General features: G+C 42.2%; 2 protein-coding genes across 2 annotated transcripts in view; one reads left to right on the top strand and one right to left on the bottom strand.

Moving 5' to 3' along the window:
- LOC103367683 (collagen alpha-3(IX) chain-like) overlaps positions 1-14,439 on the top strand; it is a 37,633-nt gene extending 23,194 nt beyond the window's left edge. Inside the window, exons 10-38 of the mRNA XM_008295795.1 lie at positions 305-376; positions 662-706; positions 821-856; positions 951-974; positions 1,099-1,152; positions 1,482-1,553; positions 2,209-2,247; positions 2,407-2,463; positions 4,922-4,975; positions 5,221-5,274; positions 5,358-5,411; positions 5,488-5,541; positions 5,644-5,697; positions 5,793-5,846; positions 5,946-5,999; positions 8,080-8,133; positions 8,730-8,774; positions 8,936-8,989; positions 9,091-9,144; positions 9,277-9,330; positions 9,942-10,013; positions 10,137-10,172; positions 10,260-10,304; positions 10,402-10,434; positions 10,664-10,810; positions 11,386-11,440; positions 11,561-11,755; positions 12,208-12,294; positions 14,237-14,439. Of these exons, the coding sequence (XP_008294017.1) occupies positions 305-376; positions 662-706; positions 821-856; positions 951-974; positions 1,099-1,152; positions 1,482-1,553; positions 2,209-2,247; positions 2,407-2,463; positions 4,922-4,975; positions 5,221-5,274; positions 5,358-5,411; positions 5,488-5,541; positions 5,644-5,697; positions 5,793-5,846; positions 5,946-5,999; positions 8,080-8,133; positions 8,730-8,774; positions 8,936-8,989; positions 9,091-9,144; positions 9,277-9,330; positions 9,942-10,013; positions 10,137-10,172; positions 10,260-10,304; positions 10,402-10,434; positions 10,664-10,810; positions 11,386-11,440; positions 11,561-11,755; positions 12,208-12,294; positions 14,237-14,439 (1,911 nt within the window). The remainder of the gene's footprint in view (positions 1-304; positions 377-661; positions 707-820; positions 857-950; positions 975-1,098; positions 1,153-1,481; positions 1,554-2,208; positions 2,248-2,406; positions 2,464-4,921; positions 4,976-5,220; positions 5,275-5,357; positions 5,412-5,487; positions 5,542-5,643; positions 5,698-5,792; positions 5,847-5,945; positions 6,000-8,079; positions 8,134-8,729; positions 8,775-8,935; positions 8,990-9,090; positions 9,145-9,276; positions 9,331-9,941; positions 10,014-10,136; positions 10,173-10,259; positions 10,305-10,401; positions 10,435-10,663; positions 10,811-11,385; positions 11,441-11,560; positions 11,756-12,207; positions 12,295-14,236) is intronic.
- Positions 14,440-15,761: 1,322 nt separating this feature from the next.
- Positions 15,762-20,626, bottom strand: part of LOC103367682 (collagen alpha-1(XXII) chain-like) — a 5,965-nt gene continuing 1,100 nt past the window's right edge. The window contains exons 2-4 of the mRNA XM_008295794.1: positions 19,951-20,028; positions 16,457-19,866; positions 15,762-16,417 (exon numbers count right to left, since the gene is read on the bottom strand). Coding sequence (XP_008294016.1) covers positions 19,673-19,866; positions 19,951-20,028 — 272 coding nt within the window. The 3' untranslated portion in view covers positions 15,762-16,417; positions 16,457-19,672. The remainder of the gene's footprint in view (positions 16,418-16,456; positions 19,867-19,950; positions 20,029-20,626) is intronic.

Here is a 20,626-nt window from a genome sequence, read left to right as displayed (position 1 = left end):
TCTACAAAATGCATGTGCACTGATAAATAATCCATCTGAAGTTTTATAAGAGCTGTTACTGACTGAAGGAACAAGTTTACTGATGCTTCTGTCATTTACGGTCGCTGGTTCCTGGTCCGGCCCAGTTATTGTCTGCATAGTCTTACACAAGCTGGTGCTGTGGTTGATCTAAGAAACATGGAGAGCAACCCACCTTTCATTGATTAAACGTTGACTGGCTCTTGCCTCTGTGTATCTTAGCAACAGTGCGGGGAGATGCAGGAAGAAGATAAGCTGTTTTATTGTTGTTGTGTCTGTTTCCTAGGGCAGCAAAGGGGAGCAGGGGGAGATTGGTCTTCCTGGACAGAGAGGCCTGCCTGGACTTCCAGGACCTGCTGTAGGGAACATCACCTGACACACACTATTTATAACATCTGTCAGTGCTGTCCATGTGTGTTGTACTTGGTCATATTTCTGTCCAAACATGTAAACATTACTGCAAAATTCCAAATGGTGAGCGGGTTTTTAGAGGCGTCTTTGGGATTAACTTCATGAATAAATAAATACACACAAAGATGCTTCGTCACAAAGGTGCAGAGTTTGCTGTATGACTGATTGATTGTGTGACGGTGTGATGATAGGAAGGATTTCATGTTGATTTGACTGTGTTTGCTATCTGCAGGGCTCTCCTGGTTCAATGGGTCCCAGAGGGCCTGTAGGAGAGAGAGTGAGTCAACATTTAGTTTCCTTCAGAATCATCCAGTTACAAGAATTATGATTTATTTATTTTTTACATAGAAACATAGAAAATGTAATTGATCTTCCTTTGCTCTTATTGCAGGGACTTCCTGGCTTTCCTGGACCTGCAGGTCCTCCTGTAAGTGGAAAAATATCTTAGCAAAGCTACAAGCATGTTTGGAAATTGTCTAACATGTAGATGATAATTTCTTGTTCTGTCTTTGCTTTTACAGGGCCCAGCAAGTGAAGGACCGGCTGTATGTGCTTTCCACAGTTTTTGTGTTTTGCTTTATCCTTAAACATCATTCATACGTGCCTATGCATTGCTTGATGTGCTGCTGTATTACCTGGTGTGTGTGTGTGTGTGTGTGTCTCTGACAGGGACCTCCAGGGAAACCAGGAATCCCAGGAGATGAAGGAAACATCGGACCTGAGGTCAGAACATTTGATGTGAATTGATGTAGAGTCCAGACTCCTCTAACCAGGATCCTGTGGGGATTTTGCAGAAGCTGTTTATTACAACAGTGATGGTTCTGGTAATTTTGACAGGAGCAACATGGGAAGTGAGATGGTTTTAGTGCATTAAAATCCATGTAAGGAGGAGGTCAGGGTGGATAGATGGACTAAACAAATCTTGAACTTTAACATGGGAGACTGCTGTTGGTTTAACATTTCAAAACAACAGTTGATAGATTTGTATTGTTGATGATGTGTTTCTGATTTGCTGATATGCATTTGATATTAAAGTTGTGATAAAATTGCAGGGCCCACCTGGACCCAGAGGGACGGCCGGTGCCGCAGGGCTTCCTGGTCCTCCTGGTCCACCAGGGCCTGTGGTAGGAACCAGAACTAACACGTGTTTTGTTGATCTACTAATTTATCATTTCATATGTACACTACAGACAACACGCATGCATACATTGCATTTCAAGGCCTTTTTACTCTTTCATATTTGAGAGCATATATGCAACATTTGGAATTACTGCCTCTGATTATCAATATTGCCCCACTGGGCTACAAGTGGACAATTTCCAAAAAGTAAATTACATGTCATCATTTAAGCTTTACATTTGTTGTTACGCTGGGATGCAAAATTACTCCAATTACTTCTGTTTTGGCGTCTCAGCAGAACACGCTCACAAACCAACATTATGCAGACCTGCACTAAGCAGTATGCAATTAACTGCATCATCCTAAAACTGTATCATCAGTATCTGCATGTCTTTTAATTAAAGCCCAATATCAGCCTCATGCTGTATATTGACCATCTGCTTTACAGGTGTAACCTCAATAGCCTTCACACTCATTTGCCCTCTCTGTGTGTACACTTCCTGAGCTCCGGTTTCCATGTGAAATCGTGGGTGCATGGCGATGTTGCATGCTGCTGTCTCTTTTCACACATTCACACTTGGAACTTGGTGCTGTGGTGGATTTATGTGGACATCTAAACCCCCCCGCGGCTGTTTTAGATGTCACTCTGCTGTGTTTTAGGGACCTCCCGGTGCCAGCAATGAGGGAAGTGGGGAAGCTGTGAGTGTTTTACTGTCTTACATGCTGCCAAATGTTTCCTGGATGCATGGCAATTGGAGTGGTGACAGTGAATTTCTGATCAGAATGAGTCACTCGAGCTAAAGAGGCTGTGCAGCATCTCCCCTTGTTGAGTATGTGCCTGTGTGTGTATGTTTGCAGTGCCCTGCTGCCTGCCCTGCTGGACCTCAGGGAATGGCCGGGCTACCAGGGATGAAGGTGAGGAATGTTAATGAAGGATGTTCAGTGACTCGGCTAATTTAAAGCCAAGACGGACTAAATCGTTTAAATTAGTTTTCTTGTCAGATAAGGGAAAGGTTTCCAACGTTAAGATCAGCATGAGACTGGAATAAAAATTTCAATTTACTGTATTTCCACTTTAATTTGATTCTGCAAGGGTTGGAAACTATTCAAAGAAGCTACGTCGTGGCTGAAGCAGATCAGAAATTCAGAGGCCTTCACAAGGATCAGATGACTGACAGAAATGCATTCATGACTGAAACCTAGACAACAAATACTAACAAACATGGACATCATCAGATAGATCATATGAATTTTTCAGCTTTTTTTTTTTTTAGCCAACACATCAAAGCATTTTCTGAACAGCTCCCTGATGCTGTGTGTCACTGGATTCCTGTTTAAATCTATTTAAACGTGATAAAATGTTCACACTGTCAAACAACATGTTTGCTGCAAAATGGTTAAAGCCAAGCTAAGGATCACAGCTAAAATAGCTCAACAACTGTTAACAACTGTTAAATCACAGACAGACATTATGCTCCCCAGAGGACGACTCGGGGATCTCCTCACTTTTAAAGTTTTCACTTCTAATTAATGGACTAAAACATACTCATAGTTCCTAGAAGATTAAATCTCATGAGTACAGGTGATTTTCTGACTTCCTCAAAACATGTAGCAGCTACATTGGTCCACAACATGAAACCGCATTAGTTTCACAATAAAGGCTATAATGTCAGTTGAATTTCAGGTTTCTTTTACGTCACACATAATAAGCTCCATGTCTTAAGGTAGAGAGAATGTGTAAACCACAATATTTTCTCCCACGAGACAGGAGTGTGTCAGACCATTGTTTTGGGGCATTTCTCTTTTTTTACACTACAAAAATACTTGGTTAAGTTTGGGCAGGCCAACTACTTGGTTAGGTTCAGGAAAAGATCCTAGTAGGTAGGTATTTCACAATTTTATAGACTTGTTTGGGAAAATAATGTGTTGTTTTACACTGTGGACCAGCATAGCTATTACACATTTTTTTGTAGGACTGGGCTGCATTTTTTATTTTTTTTTTTACATGATTTGACATTTTTTGGTTCGAAGTGAAGTGACTTTACAGCTACTGGATGGACAGACATGGAATTTGGTTTAAACATTCAGACTCACTCTGGATAAACTGTAATACCTTAATGATCCTCTGACTTTTCATATAGTCCCATCATGAGAACAACGTTTTATTTGGACTGATACTTTGGTTTATGGCCAAATACCTGCATTGCCCCGAGCTTTACCTTGTGTTAAAGATTCATTAGAAAACGGTAGCATGCTAAACTAACATGATGAACGTACTGTACCTGCTAAGCATCACGTTGTTATTAGAATGAAATTTTAAGCAAAAAACAAGTGCCTGCAAGGCTTTTATAAATGTACATGTCTGTGTCAACAAAGACACTTTTAAGTGCACAAGAAATCGGTGGGCTTAGTGGTTTTATTCAGATTCTTCTTCGAGGGGTTATCTTTAGTTCTTTTGCAATGGGATTTTTCCAAAATGTGCTTCCATACAAAGACAGTGTTTTGTGTGTGTGTGTGTTTTTTTTTTCATTCCATAGAAAGTTGCCCAACAGCTCAAGCAGCTGTTCTAAATATAAACTACATCATGGTACCTTTATCTAATTGCTGTGGTCATGTGATGACATCCATAAATTGTGGAACGAGGTCATCGACTCCTCCTCATTTTTCCTGTTTAACCTAATATCATGTTTCTTTTTGACACAGTTACAGTTTTCTCTGCCAACAATTCTTTTATTTCATCCATCCATTAATTATCTATACACTTAATCCTCACCCTGGACAGGTAACCAGTCTATCACAGGGCCACACTTAGAGACAGACAACCAAGCACACTCACATTCACACCTACGGACAATTTACAATCACCAATTAACCTCAACATGTTTTTGGACTGTGTGGGAGGAAGCCGGAGAACCTGAAGAGAACCCACGCTGCACGGGGAGAACATGGAGACTCCATGCAGAAAGATCCCAGTGCCCCCACCAGGACACGAACGGCCCTCTTTCATTTTATGCTGAAACAAAAGCAAAAAAGAATAATGCTGCAGCAGACTGTCCTGCATGTTCCTACATAAACTGACAAATTGGAAACCGTTAGATTGTTTTTAACAGACACTTACGTATTTGCACAACTTTGGAACACAGTAGTTTAACACTATGTCTTATTTATGTGTTTATTTATTATTTTATTTCTACACAATTCTTGCATAAATAATTTTTTGCAAACTCCAAGCTTCTGGCTGGTTTGTGGAGGTATATTCTTGTATTTTCTGTTCGTGTAGTTGTCGTAGGTATATATATTAACTCATGTTAAAACCTGTTAAAAATCAGTACAAATGTAACGACAGTAATATGAAACTGTTTGTTGCCTTCAGGGACACAAAGGTTTGGCGGGTGAGCCTGGAAAAGATGGCGTGCCCGGAGATAAGGTATGCAAAGAGTGGAAACACAAATCAATAAAACTTTCTTTGTGCCTTACATCTAACACATGCTGGACCTTGGTTGCTCTGTTCCCGCAAACTATGCAGTTCCAGTAACAGGTTATATGACTGGAAAGATATTGATACCAAGAACAACCTGCACATAAATGATTTGATTGCAGCCTACAAAGAGCTTAATATGATTAACTCTCTTCTCACAATTTAATTACTTTGTTCCTTGTGTTTTTCCACAGGGAGATGCTGGAGAAGCCGGTCCTCAGGGACCACCGGGTCGCATGGGAGATGATGTAGGGAAACACTTCACTGTGTATGAACATTACTTATGTGTCTTTAGAGTAGTGAAAAAGCAAAGTGTGTTCTGTCATTTCAGGGACAAAGAGGACCCATCGGATTCCCTGGAGCTGCAGGAGAGAAGGGAGACAGAGTATGTTTTGCAATGACGACACAGACGCTTGTGACTTTGTATTTGTGGATAAAAGCTCACTCTTTTATGCTTGCAGGGTCCTCCTGGTTTCAACGGCGTCCCTGGACCCACTGGCCCCCCTGGAGCTCCGGTAAGCAGTCTTGGTTTGATCAGTTTTATGTCCTCTGCTCTCCTGACATTTGCTCTCAGATCAACAAGTGCAGGATGTAACTGACATCGAATCGTCCGACAGGGCGTGGAGGGAATCCGTGGACGTCAGGGTTTGCAAGGGGAAAAGGGCGACGATGTGAGTGCCACCTTTTGATTCTTGGATCCATTGCAAAATTTGACTTGAGAAACTATTACGAAATAAAAATTAAAAATTGCTTGGGCCTTTATTAGGGAGCTGTGGGACCTCAAGGAGAGCAGGGTCCTAAAGGAGACCAAGGAGAAGTTGTAAGTCTGCTGTATCCTGATGATGCTGAACAGTTTTTTTTAACGGTGCATTCTTTCTTTAGCATGCCTCTGTTTGACTGTGTTGGTGTGACGTTACAGGGAGAGCCTGGTGCAGACGGCTTGGATGGACTTGCTGGAGCTAATGGTGAAAAGGTGACTTTTGAAATCCACATATGGAAAGTTAAATATTGAATTACCCAAGATTTATTTATGTATTATTTTTTACTAGTCAGAGTACATGATGTTTTGACTATCATAGTAAACTACAACTCACTCAATACACCTCATACAATCGTGGAAATAAAAGTGGAACAGGCGATATTGGCCATCCCTGGTTCCAGAAGTGAAAGTCCCAGTTATTGTTTTAATGGAAAATGTCACGTGACACACCGTCCTAGTTAAATCACCACTGCAAAAGATTTAAAACATGAGAGGAAATATCTCATTCTTGGATTAAAAAGTTGAGGGTAGAAGCCAGTCTGTCAGAAAAAAGCATCCATTACGCTGTTGAGGTAACTAAAAACATCAGCATCCATCCCAAAGCAGCCAACAAGCTGATCTACTGGCAGTAAAGTCTGGATTAGTTGCAAAATGTCCCATCCTGATTATTATATATAAACATACTACAAGCTAAACAACTTGTTTGGAGGCATGTTATCTACGACCACTCTTAACCAATCAGACCATAAATTGCTGAGATTTCTCAGAAGGAACCCCTAAACCTCCTAAACATTGACTCTTTGGGGAGAACTATCTTTCTAAATGACATCCTGTGCGGCTGTGGTAGAGCGAGTCGGTCGATGATCGGAAGGTCGGCGGTTCGATTCCGCCCTGTAACCTGTTTCATGGTCGCTGTGTCCTTAGGCAAGACACTTCACCCACCTTGCCTGGTGTGAATGCGTATGAATGGATTGTTTGAGGTGGTGGTCGGAGGGGCAGAATGGCAGCCACGCCTTTGTCAGTCTGCCCCAGGGCAGCTGTGGCTACAATCGTAGCTACCACCACCAGAATGAATGCGTGTGAATGAATAATTGACAGTGTAAAGCGTCTTTGAGTGTCTAGAAAAGCGCCATATAAATCTGATCAATTATTATTATTATTATCCTGGTTCCTCAAGTGGAAATGCAGGTAAAGGAAGTAAGTGTGTCCAGATGTTTCCCAGGTAAATGCTCCTAATGAGTCTTTTGCATCCAGTCTGACTCATGCCTCTGACTGATATAGACTTTGTTGTGCCAGAATTTATGGAGGAAACAAATTTTTCAGAAACTACATTAAAACAATGAAAAACCGGTGGATGTAACAAAAACCCACAGGTTTGTTATCCTATCCAGGAGAGTCTTCTGCTCTAATGACATCCTTGATGAACGAGGCCGTGTACTGGCTAAATGTCTGTTTTTAATGTTTTCAAAGTCTTCAAGCAAATAACCACTCAGTCAGACGGAAAGAACGAGTCTACTCGTGTCTAAGTTTGAACGACGGTAGAAAACAGTGTGTTCGTCCCGTCTTTACTGAAGATCTCCACATATAACAAACACACAGCAGCGTTACATTCAATAGATGCTCCAGCATGTCATTGCTCAGCGTCTGTTCCTATTGGCTGTTCATTCTAGGAATTCTAAGCCTTAAACTAAACGAAGTACAAATTATAAACATAGTAATGCACTTATACTGTAATCATACATTTTCTGTAATATGCAAATACTAAATATATCCAAATAGTAATAACTGGATATGAGCATAAATCATTGAATAGAAAATGGCACCAACAGGCCGTATGAGACGACACCTGCAAAACCTGAAAGTGTAATAAACTCCCAGCATGTAAAGTGATTGAGTGTCACTTTAATGCAGATAATTAACAAAAATAAGAGCAAATATGGCCAAAGATCAAATCACGTTTTAAAATCTGTCGTGCCAGGCGTGACCTGTAACTCATTCTATCAATCACAAATGAAAAGATTTATTCTTAAGCAATAAAACAAGTACTTGTTCAGTTCAATACATTCACTGCTACAACCAAACTCTGCCTCGTACCAATATTAAGCTATGCTGGCACATGTCTGCTGTGTGACTGACGTTACTTCGTCCATTTGTTGACATTCAGCAATTGTGCTGCTGTTGCCACTTAGGACTAAAGTAGCCATCGCTCAACAAAAGCTGATGCTCCTACACATCGATGTAACCCTATTTGTTCATTATACCTTTGTGCATAAACTGTGCATCTGCTCAACAGGGAGAGCCTGGTACTCCTGGAGCTAGCGGTGTCAGAGGGATTGTGGGTATTCCAGTAAGTCCAACTTTATTTCCATTTATTCTCTTTCTATATCAGCAACTGTCTGTTACCGTCTACAATTCAATTACACTGGATTTGACTTTCGAGAGTGACGTTCTCACTGCAAATCAAGTGAAAGCAAGAAAAAAAAATGACAGAAGATGAGCTCCTCTCTGAAGCTGCACAGCAGTTTGGATAAAATCAAACATTAAAGTCACCGGCAGGAAGGAGACTCTCATGCCAAGGGCGCATCTACCTGCCTGTAGGACTGTGAGATGAAAGGCTACAGATGTGGCTCGAATAGCAAAACTTCAGGTGCAGCGCAGCAGAAGAAGGACGGCGTTTTTTCTTCCCTTATCTCCTTATTTCTTCAGATAAGCCGTGCGCCGTCCCCTGTTGTACTTCTGCTGTGAAGTTCAGGCTGTTTCTAACTGCTCTCCTTGAACTTTTTTCTGAGCGAACCATTTCTCACACAAATTAAAACATATGAATATATTTTCTGATCCGACTAAATTGAATCTTTTTCCTGGTAATGTTTTTTTTTCTTACTGACAAGCAATGGCACAATAATTTCCAGTTATTTTTTTCTCATGAGATGTTGTTGTTCCCAGGGCCTTCCAGGGAAGCAAGGAGTAGTTGGGCCCCCCGGTGAAAAGGTAATTGGAATCATCTCCCGTTTTAATGAGCCGTGTCCTTGTAGCGTATCCAAAATGTTACTGCTGCTGACAACTTCAGTAGAAGTCCCACTTTGAGGTTTGAGCTGAGAGAATTAGGAATATTTCTGGCTAATGCAGTGCCATCCCTGCTGTGGATTTAGGGTGAAACCGGTGCTGAGGGAGCGGTCGGGCCAGTTGGACTTCCTGGAAAAACTGTGAGATTCCCGCCATTAAACTTTCTGCCACACTCAAAATATGTTGATTTGTTTATTGCATGTTCTGGCTGATGTATTTCCAAACCCGTCTGTCCATATAGGGTGAAGCTGGAAACGATGGGGAAGATGGAAAACCAGGAGATAAAGGAGCCACTGTGAGTTTATATTTACTCCTGTCTTCAAGTTTTTCTTTTGGTTTCTGTGTGAAATCAGAGTTGGTTACACGTCATTAAAGACATTTCAAGTACTCCGCTATGGATGCTTCAAGTAATGTTGTCGATTTACAGGGTGAGACAGGAAAACAAGGGCCAGTGGGGCCTGCAGGTCCAGCAGGAATCCAAGTGAGTCAAACTATATTACAAACCACGTTTTTCAAGTATTCACCACCTCAGAAACGTTTTGTCTTTCGCTTCGCTTTGGTTTCAAAATGTCAAAAATGATTTAAAAAACAAATAAAAAAATGTAAATCCTAGTTTTTTATCGTTTTTTTTGCTCAAGTATAGTATATAGATTGTGAATAGAAAGCTTTAGCAGTGAAACGGATGTAAATGAAGAGGAGGTGTTGTAGTTTCCAGTTTGGCCATAGGGTGGCAGTGTTCCCTCGCTGTTTCAGTGCTAAAAATCAGACACAGTGATGCAGAAAACTGTCTGTTTGGGTCATTGTCACAGTAGCATGACCTGATTAACAGGTTTAATGCAGGGATAGGTTTTGGTGACAACAGCTCTGCACAAATCATTTAAAGCAGAACCTGAGCATGAAAACTGACAAAGCAGTCCTGAATGGCACAACAGTAAAATATGTCAAATTAGTGATCCTAAAAGAAGTTAGGACTGTTAAAAGAATCTGATATGGTTACCTGAGTCGCCTCAAACCTGCTTCTGTAAATGGACATGCATGTTGTTGAATGTAATATTTTATACAGTGAATGTAAAATAAATGTTGTATTTCAAGGGCGACAAAGGAGATAAAGGTCAGACTGGTGCTAAAGGACTGAAGGGTCATACTGGGCACAAAGGTGATCAGGTGAGAAAGATCTCTTTTTCTTTCCTTTTGTTTTTTTAACCAATGTTACACTGAAACACTGATTATGATGAGAATCTAGTCTAGTCTATGTAAATATGGGATTTTTTCTCATGTTTTCTTTAGGGACCTATTGGACCAGATGGACCAAAAGGAAGCCTGGTAAGAACTCCAATCTGTGAACAGCTTCTCACAGTCTTTCCAACAGTCTAGTATTTATTCATTCACTGTGTTATTTTTATCAAACAGGGTGACACAGGGTTGCCAGGAGATCCTGGGGTCAAGGGAGATCAGGTACTTGATTTCTCACATTTTTTTTATAAAAGCAACTAAACACACTCGTCTGCAACAGTATTTAAATGAGTTTAACTCGTCTTTGTTTGTGTTTCAGGGCCCGCCTGGCATTCAAGGAGCCAAAGGAGAGGTATTCAGAAACTACCGTCTGCTCTAAACTGTTGCCTTTTTGCATAGAAACTGTTTGACAACACCTTCATTTTATATACACAAAACATTTACATTTCAATATACATCTTAATATATTAGACAGAAAACCCAACAGAAGGACAGAACCGTATTACCTTAAATGTACAACATCCTACTGTTAGTATGAACCGTGACACCGCCGTGTTATTGACTTACGTCTTTACCATCAGCTTGGAGAAAAGGGCCAAAGAGGAGCTGCTGGAATCGATGGCAGACCAGGTCAGCCAGGACACGAGGGTTTGGCTGGTCCGATGGGAGCTCGAGGTCTGGAGGGAGAACCAGGCCTCCCTGGATCACCAGGCCCCAGAGGTCTACCAGTAAGTGATACCAGTATGAAGAACATATCCACTTCAGTGGAACATCAGGAGCCTTGAGGAGCTCATCTTTGCCTCCATGTCATACTGGTAGCTCCTGGTATTGCAGTGTAGGCCTTTTGGTGTAACACTGAAGTCCAGTCTGATCTTAACAGGTTGATGATTTGCCACAAAACATTCATGTTCCCCAGATGATGTATCCCTTTGATTTGTGTAATGGCCTGAATGTTGTCTCAAATTGTAATAACTTTAGCGATTCCACACAAGCATCAGGTTTTAATTCTTCCACCACTTCTGTTGTCAACCAAGTACAAACCTAATGACATTCCCATCAGCCTCAGCTGTATGTTTGTGCAAAGTGGAAAATGTTAGCATGTTAAATCCTAAGATAAGATGGTGGATATATACCTGCTAAACAACTATATAGTAGCATTATCATGCTAGCATGTTAGCATACCAACATTAGCATTTAGCTCAGGCACCAACCTCCCTTTTTGATTTTTAACTCAGTTTGTGTGTTCTGTTCATCCAGATGCTTCCTTCAGTGACTTGTACCAATCATGGTTTTGAATTCACAGGGCCCAAAAGTGAGCGATGAGAAACTTCGGGAAATGTGCTCAGCTGTTGTCGAAGGTGCAGTTTGTTCACTTTAATCTGATTTTGAGGCACCCATGTCCCTGCCTGTATTTAACGCATGATAAGACCCGTTACCAAGGATACATTGTGTGTTGAGCTCATTTGTTTTCTCAATAGAACAATTAGCAGAGTTTATGAAAGAGCTCCTGAAGAAGCCGGCAGCCATTGGGGCTCCTGGCACCCCTGGACCGGCCGGGCCCGCCGGACCTCCTGGACCAGCCGGAGCGGCAGGAGCAGCAGGTGCTCCGGGGCCGAGTGGTCCTAAAGGCCATCCAGGCTTCTATGGACTTCCAGGCGCGCCGGGCAAGAAAGGTCAGTGTGACATTTCAAACCCGATATCTATTAGTGAATAATGAACTGCAGCCAAACTAATAGAACCAAAGCTGCTGAATGGAAGCAAATACTGTATGTGTTTCAGTCACACCAGGATAGATAAGCTGTGAGGGTATGATGGCTTTTTGCTTTCCCTTTATTATCCTGGAGAGCTTCCAGAGCTGCAGCAGTGATAGTGGACAGAAATTAAATGAGGCCTTTAGAAAACACAAGGCTGTCAGCCCTGGCAGGGAGTCTTTGTCCTCACACCGCCACAACAAATGCTGTGGGAAGTTATGCAGAGTGCTCCGCAGCGAGAAGGGATTCACCCATGCATGACATTATACAATCAATGATGCACTAAACAAGGCTGAATCAGAGCGAAGTCATTATGTTGTGTGAAAACAGTATGCCTCTCCATTTCATCTCAGTATTAATGTGTGGCTCTGCAGGTGATGCCGGTGCAAAGGGAGACAAGGGAGACAAGGGAGAGGACGGTGTGGGAATCAAAGGAAGCCCAGGCGCACCAGGTGCAGCAGGTAAGGCTGGATTCTTGTCATAATTAGAGCACAACACAGCTGAGAGGAAACCATGGGCCTTCAAAATGTCTAAACATTTACTGGATCCCTTTTTAAATAGCAGGCATCCTGAAATAGAAATTCTCCTCCCTTTGCTATTGCCCAATTTTTCAAAAACTAAGTAACATGGCTGTGAAGATGTGCAGTCGGCCTGTGGGTGTCCTCCTGGCACAGGCCTGTACAGCCTACAGATGCTGAAAAAAGACCCGGTAATTAACCCATGAAGGCTTGAACTCGTACCACTGACATCTGTTCCAGTTTATGGGGACAGGTGTCAGTGAGTTTTTGTTCCACTCAGAAAGTGGAAGCACTCAAGATAAGCTACCTGGTTTCTAGAGGACAGCTTAGCTCGTTAATGTTTGCACTGATTTGTTACTTTTGTTTCGTCTTGTTCCCATAATTTTAATAATTATTTTAGTTCTTGCTGAGTCATTCACAGCCACTAAGAGCCCTTCAATGACTTGGCACTCATGAAATGTAAATGTCTGCAGCAGATTTGTCCCAAATTTGTGGTTGATTTGCGGCAAAGACATTAGTCTGCCAACAAGTGATTGATTTTCCTTTCAAAATTTAGCAGCTGCAAGGACAAAAGACATTTTAAAGTTTCCCCTACAAATGAATAATGAATAAATCTTCTTGCTGCTGCTGTGGTACGCCATTACGATTCTGCACAGAGTACAAACCGTCTTTTTCTTTGTGATTATTTGAAGTGCTCCCACATCTTCTTTCCTCCTCCTAAGTTTTCAGCAACTTTTAACTCAAACCATTTTGGTCTCCACTACAACCATCTTTTTTTTTTTTTTTTTTGTTAAACTGAGCTTTGCGACCAAAAACGAAAAGACAAGGCGATTATGTGGTGAAGACAAGTCATGTGTCAATTTAATATGTTGATGTTGGTAGATTTTAGAATCCACTTCAACAATAGTTCAGGCCAATCACAGCAGATCCAGACAAGACATATATGTGATCATTACTTTAACTGGATTTTAATTTCATCCATCCATCCATCTTCTCCTGCTTATCCGGAGTCGGGTCGTGGAGGCAGCAGCCTTAGCAAAGCCGCCCAGACTTCCCGATCCACACACACCTCCTCCAGCTCTTCCAGGGGGACCCCTAGGCGTTCCCAGGCCAACTGGGAGACATAGTCCCTCCATTGTGTCCTGGGTCTTCCCCGAGGTCTCCTCCCGGTGGGACGCGTCCAGGAGGCATCCGGAAAAGATGCCCGAGCCACCTCAGCTGGCTCCTTGGAGGAGCAGCGGCTCTACTCCGAGCTCCTCCTACGTGACCGAGCTCCTCACCCTATCTCTAAGGGAGCGCCCAGCCACCCTGCGGAGGAAACGCATTTCGGCCGCTTGTATCCGCGATCTCGTTCTTTCGGTCGTTACCCAGATCTCATGACCATAGGTGAGAGCTGGGACGTAGATTGACCGGTAAATCGAGAGCTTTGCTGCCTTGCTCAGCTCTCTCTTCACCACAATGGTCCGGTACAGCGACCACAATACTGCACCGATCCGTCTGTCAATCTCACGCTCCATCCGCCCCTCACTCGTGAACAAGACTCCGAGATACTTGAACTCCTCCACTTGAGGCAGGGACTCTCCACCGACCTGGAGAGGGCAAGCCACCTTTTTCCAGTTGAGAACCATGGCCTCGGATTTGGAGGTGCTGATCCTCACACTCGGCTGCAAACCGTCCCAGTGCACACTGAAGGTCCTGATTTGATGAAGCCAACAGAACAACATCATCTGCAAACAGCAGAGATGAAATTCTGTGGTTCCTAAACCGAACCCCTTCCTCCCCCTGGCTGCGCTGAGAAATTCTGTCCATAAAAATAATGACCAGAACCGGTATTTTAATTTCAGTTTGACTGAATAATATTTAACGGTTTGTATGTCCACCTCAGGTGCACCTGGCGCCCCTGGCATTGGCAAGGACGGCAAAGACGGAGCGCGTGGTGAGGGTGGAAGTCCTGGTGTTCCAGGAGCTGCTGGTCCGAGGGGGCCCTCGGGACCACCTGGCCTTTGTGATCCATCAACCTGTATAGGCAGACTTCCACCTCTCTATATGGTCAGCGGGAAGAAATCCGCCAGCTACAAAAACCCATGAGACCTCCCAGCTCATTGACACATTCCAGATCTCATCCTGCCAGTGACCACGTTTCAGGGCCTCTCACAAGTCCAGACGTGACGATCTTCAGAAGTCTCCATCTGAACCACGGATCGAAGAGACGAAAAGGGAAACAGAGACGAAGCACAATTGTAGATTACTGTAAAGACATTTTTACTTGTATGTGATTTTAGAGAGAGCTTATCCATTGTGCAAAGATGGCTGCCACGCGCTGATGCAGCTTCTTCCGGGTGACGACAGGCCTGCAGGCCCACAAGCTGCCTCGTTCAGTATAAGCCACTATGACCCCACTGCATTCAGCCACCCAGGTTGTAAAACATTCTAACTCTCTCTGATTTCCTTGCATGCATTTTATTCATTGAGTAAACTCACTCAAAAGTTTAAAAAAAAAAAAGAAAAAAAAATCTCCTCTATTAGCTAATTTTAAAACCCTGTGAAGCAGAACCAGGTGCCACCCGTCATCACTTTATGTTAGGAGCTGCCAAAAAAATAATGAACATAAAAGCTGACCTGACGTCTCCAACCATGTGCTCTTTCATTTACAATCACACATTTGTTTTCCTGATTTGTTTTCATATTATTGTTCCTTCTCTGACATTGTAATAAAGTGATATGTTTTGGACGTGTTGTACAGTACCGTATGAAAGCACACAGTCCGTCTCAGAGCTGCTGCAAGCCGCGTTCTGTTGAACAATTAAGCAAATGGGTTTTAACAAATGATGGCTGATATTCCACCGCCTCTCTACAGTAAAATGCTTTTGTGTTGAAAACAAAGTCCCCTGGTTGTTATGGATATAATGTTGATTCAGGAGGGCATTTCACAGTTGCCTGGTTACAAAGCAGAGTCAACATCATCCCCACCTCTGTCTGCACAGCATAAATACATTCACAGATCAAATATGACCTTTAAAGCAAGCTGCTGGAAAGGAGTTAGGAACGCAGCCATCCCAAGGACATGCCTGGGATCTGACAGATCTCATCACGGCTCGGAGACAATGGGTTTTAAGTTGCGTGCTGTAAGTAAAAGCATGCTCAAGGCTCGTAAAATCTGATTCAGCAAGAGACTGGTGTTTGATTTCCATATTCAGCTTACAGATATTAAACATGATGGATGTCAGAAGAGCAAAGAATACCTCTAATGTATTATCTCATAAATGTGTAAGTGATACAACTAACCCGAGGCTCTTAGACGCTTGAAATAAATGTCATTAAAGAGATGTACATTTACGGAAAACGACTCGGAAAGTTTTCAATTCAACTGGGGCTGTTCAAAAAAAAACAAAAAACAAAGGCAAAGCCTGTATTATAAAATGAATCTGTTCCAGTCTTTATTATACAGTACAGTACAGGTGTCTTTCCAATACTTACAATATGCTACTATTTTAAAATATCTTAGCACCAATTTATCAGGAAAAAAAATTTAAAAAAAATGGGAAAAGGGTTAATAAATTTTACTTAATACTTTCAAACACATTTGTATTTATTCAAATCATGAATAATTTAGCAGTATAACTTAAAAGTCCGGCCTTTACGCGTTACAAACGTGAAGCTGTGTGCGTCCCACCCTGTAACGCAAAGTCTGCTGGTGTGACTGTAACAAGCATTTACAAAACCACAAAATACTCTTCAATAGTAAACCGCTGATAGAGAAATAGCTAAGAGATGTACTAAAGGGTAGAAAGGTCGTTTAGGACTAAACGTGTTTCTGAACATACTGTACATTTACATTTGACTGCGTTTAAAGCTGCTCTGCGTCGCTTTGAAGAAAGGAGCCGACATGTACCGCAGCCAACCAACATCCGCTCAGAGCTGCTCTGAAGGCAACGAACATCTAATGAGTTAAACCTCAAAGGAAACGACCGCTCTAATGAAACATCAGAAAGTCAAGATGTAAAAGCAAATATATATATATATATACGGCCATGATGGAGTTTTATAAGCCAGTTAGTTAGCCGAGCTGATCAGCCAGTTCTACACATGGAGTTTTGTATATTAACCTCAACATGACCAGGAAATAATGAATAGTAGGTCAAATTCATTTGATTTTAGGTTCACATTTACGACTACTTTCTTTAAAAATTTCAAAGAACTCAACAGTAACAAGGTTTGCTTTAAAGTGAATATCAACATACGAGGCCAAGTAAAGCTGTGGCCACCACTGATAGTGATATTCTACTTTTTCTAAACCAGTGATGTCGTGGGCCTGCATTTTCACCAATTTGTTGCAGAACTATTTCATCCCCACATCAACTGCATGTTTCTGCTTTTTATTTTTAGTTGGGGAAACAAAGCAAGATGGCCGACCTCGTGTTGTTTATCTGTAAGACTTAATCATCTTCTTGCAAATATTTACTTTTGTTGTACACTGAGCTGTTTTAACATTTAATACCTGAACGTGAGCATCTAGTAATTAACATCAACAGTAATGTAATTTTGACTACTCGTCTTTTTTAAATTCTAGATATCTACAACGTCACACTAACCAGTCAAAATGACAGTTAAAGATACCTGCAGTTCACTTTGGACTAGTTGGAATAATAGCTGCAGATATCTTAAATGTCGTTATTACTGGGCAGAAATGTTGTGCATGATGGATGCAGACATAACAGCTGCTGTTGCGACGTATGAGATTGGTAGAAATTGCCCCAAAATACAAAGAGCTGAAGTTTTTTGAAGAACATTCATTCAAGACTTCAACGGCTCAGACTTGGTGGTAAAACTACGCGACATGCAGTCTCACAATACGCTGAAAAAAAACTTTTTCCTCACTTGCAGGAGCCTGTGATCTAACTACAGATATTTGCAGTATAATTTCACGCAGTCAAAACTTTAATTAAAGATATTTGTAATTACATTTTGTTTGGACAGAATTCCAGTCTGACGTCTATTCGATCATTCTGACTGGTTCATTTAGGATATCTCAACTAGTCAGAATTAAATTGTAGATATCTGACAACTGGAAATAATTCAGGTGCAGATGTCTGCAATGTGAATTGTGAATATCTGCAGCTGCATTTTAATGAGAATTTGAAATGAGAAACCCGTAAAGGTGACATTATTTGTCCTGGAAGAATGCCAATGTGGATATCTGCAAGTCGAGCTATTAAATGTTAAAAAATTCAATATACAAATATGCACGAGCCAATTATGAATACTGCTGGTATGTCCAAGACAAATGATATGTTCAATACAATTTTCATTCCCAACAACAAACAACTTTTTGGGATACAACTAGTAATTAGTAAACCAGAATGAAAACAGTTTGTACATTCATGGAAATGCAAATGAAATGGATCAAATTTAGGACGAGTCTGTTTCACTGACTCGTGTTGCTTTAACTCAACATGTGAAATAACGTGTGCCTCCAGAACAGCCTGAGAAACGTTGGCCAGCCTGAAAACTCCAGTCCGCTTTAACCAACACCGCAAAAACTAACCGGTGTCAGAGTGGCACCTTCACATTCTTCATGAATGACCTTCCACTAAGTAACCTGAGCAAAGGATGAAAAGTACGACTGGCCATATTATAGTGAGTCATATTGTACAGTTTGGCAAGCTCACAAAAACTTTTATGTTGCTTTCTACAAATTTTGCACTCAAACTTCCTGCAGCGGTCACTGATGTGTTTCTTCATGTTTCTGAAAGGAAGATGGATGTGACACCTTTAGTGGAGGCTACTTAACAGGTTCTAGATGACCAGGAAGTCTGAGGTTAGGGAGAAGTATAATTGGTCCATGAGGGACGTGAAGGCAAAGCATCTTTCAAATGGCTACCACAATGGTTTGGTCATCAAGATGCAGGAAAGCAGGTCTCCCAATTTTAGGTTTCAGGGGACAAATAAGAAAAGCAATGTGTTTTCAGAGCAAGGCTGAGCTGCCCGGTCGCTGCCACAGCGCAGGCACTTAATAAGCCTCACCGAACACCGAGGAAGTGGCACATTTAGAGGAAGCAGTGTGAAACAGGCAGCTTTTCAAGAAAGGTGAACAAAGGCTGCAATTATACCACCTCCTCAAAGCTGTTTGCTACTCAGGTCTATGCATAGCTCCGAGAGAGAGAATGACAAGAGCCACTTCATTAAACATGAAAGTACAACTCCAGCGATGACATTTTTTCCTGTCTTGACGTCTGCTGCCTTTAAACTCCGGTTTGGGAGGAATCCTTTGGGTGAGTCTGGAACAAATCAGAACATGGCATGCACAGTATTTTGGGCAGATTTGTGTGCAAATTTAAATTATTTCCTTTTTCTAATAAATCTGATATCTATTGTTTTACACAAAAAGAAGCATAGATTTTGAAATGAAACCCTTCAAATCTCTCCCCTGTTGCTGGGATGCTAATTTATGAGTTGTGACAGTGAGGACGTTTCTGCCGCCTCCAGTTTATTCCCCCGAAAAAAACTCAACAACAATGGTTTCCTTCACGTCTAAACATATCAGACTTGTTCATTTTAATAAATAAAGCCAATTTGTTGAGGGGTGGATTTCTCTAAAACTTGTTTTATTTTTCTGCCTGTTCTAGGATGCCAATACTGCCCAAAATAAGGCCACATAATAACACTGCTACCGGCTTGGAGGCAAAAAAGTGTACAAATGTAGACATTCATCACTCCCCAGACAAACTCATTAATTGTCCTCCCACACAAAACCCCTGCTGGTGTTTGCCTCGCACTGTCTGCCCCCACTTTTCCCATCAATGACAGTATAACGGATAATTCCCTTGACTGAGTAATCACCATCTGACTGGTAGAAGATCCCGAGCCAGAGATGGATTTAGTGACTGACGTGGTGCAGCTGTAACTGGTGCAAAACGGCGTGAGGCAGGAAGGCAGGAAGACGCCCGGCTGAAGGTTTGAGATAATTACTGATGAAATGATAGAATATCAGACTGCCAAATCTTCACTCCTGTTGGGGGGTTGGGTGTTGCACCATCCTTGGTATCTGTATGTTACAAGGAGCATGCAAGTAAGGAGAAAAACTGTTTAGCTGCCCTCTGTAGCCCACAATAGATCCGGAAAAAAAAAGTCCTGCGTTGCTCAACCCCCATCCATCCCAAGCTTCGTAACAAAAACAAAACAAAGAATCTGACCGGCAGCACCTGTTGCTTCAGCCCTCCGTACTGAGGTTAGCTTGAAAAAGAAAAAGTTCTTGATTCAGACTGACACGACCAAGTTCATAAATACAGCCGGACTGCCGGCTCTGTGTGTCTCTTCTTCTTTAAGACCCCTTCACGTTTTTGGTGTGGGGTCTCTGCGCCAGGCTGGCATAGTAGGCACACTGGGAGGGGTCGCACTGGCCGGGAGGACCTGGAGGTCCGGGCTGGCCGTGGGGGCCGGGGTTTCCTGGCTCTCCCTGGGCTCCCGCGGCTCCCGGGCTTCCGTCTTTGCCGTAACCAGGCATGCCGGCTGGACCTGGAGCAGAGAAGAGGAGTGATTATGGACTCTAAACTCGATCGCTGCTGAGAACCAGTACAGGAAGCTAGAGTGTAGCATTACCGATGGGGCCGGGTGGGCCTTGCTCTCCTCTGTCACCTACACCAGGTTCTCCTTTATCGCCCTTTGTTCCTTTCTCACCTGGAAAAACAAGAGAACAGTCAACCGGATTTCTGCACGAGATGTCTTCATAAATCATCCTGAGCAGCTGTGAGGAGATAACACAGCGGGAGGAGGGAGATGATGTGCTTCTAGCCAGCGATCACCTGTGCTGTGTGTTCATGCAGCAGACGTACTCTCGATGGCATATTGTCCATGTCTTTTGTTATATGTTGGAACTAGTGGGATGTATGATGACAGCTCATAAAAAGGCTGAACCTTCTGCTCCCCAAAACCACTTTTTTAAATATCATTAAAATCAAACCATTTATTGGCGCCAGAAACTGTAATAACGGAAGGAATTTTTAGGCTTTCGACTTTCCAATAACCAGTGAACAAATCTGTTTTTTAAGGATTAAACACAAAAGATAAAACGTCAAACAGCAGCAGAGGTGCTTTTAGGTGGATTTTGTGGCCAGGCCAGCTGTTTACCTCTGTTTGAATTTTTTTTTATGCTAAGCTAAGCCTCCTTGGAGCACAGTGGCTCCAGATTCATCACAACAACATGAGAGTCGTATCAACAATTCAATCTGTTTCTTGGGAATAAAGCAAATGAGCGTAATTATTCCTCCAAATTCAT

The sequence above is a fragment of the Stegastes partitus genome, unplaced genomic scaffold, assembly GCF_000690725.1.
Source record: "Stegastes partitus isolate 25-593 unplaced genomic scaffold, Stegastes_partitus-1.0.2 Scaffold1077, whole genome shotgun sequence".
Classification (NCBI taxonomy): domain Eukaryota; kingdom Metazoa; phylum Chordata; class Actinopteri; family Pomacentridae; genus Stegastes; species Stegastes partitus.
The sequence above is the reverse complement of the archived record's forward strand: the minus strand, read 5'-3'. Positions and strand labels throughout refer to the sequence as shown.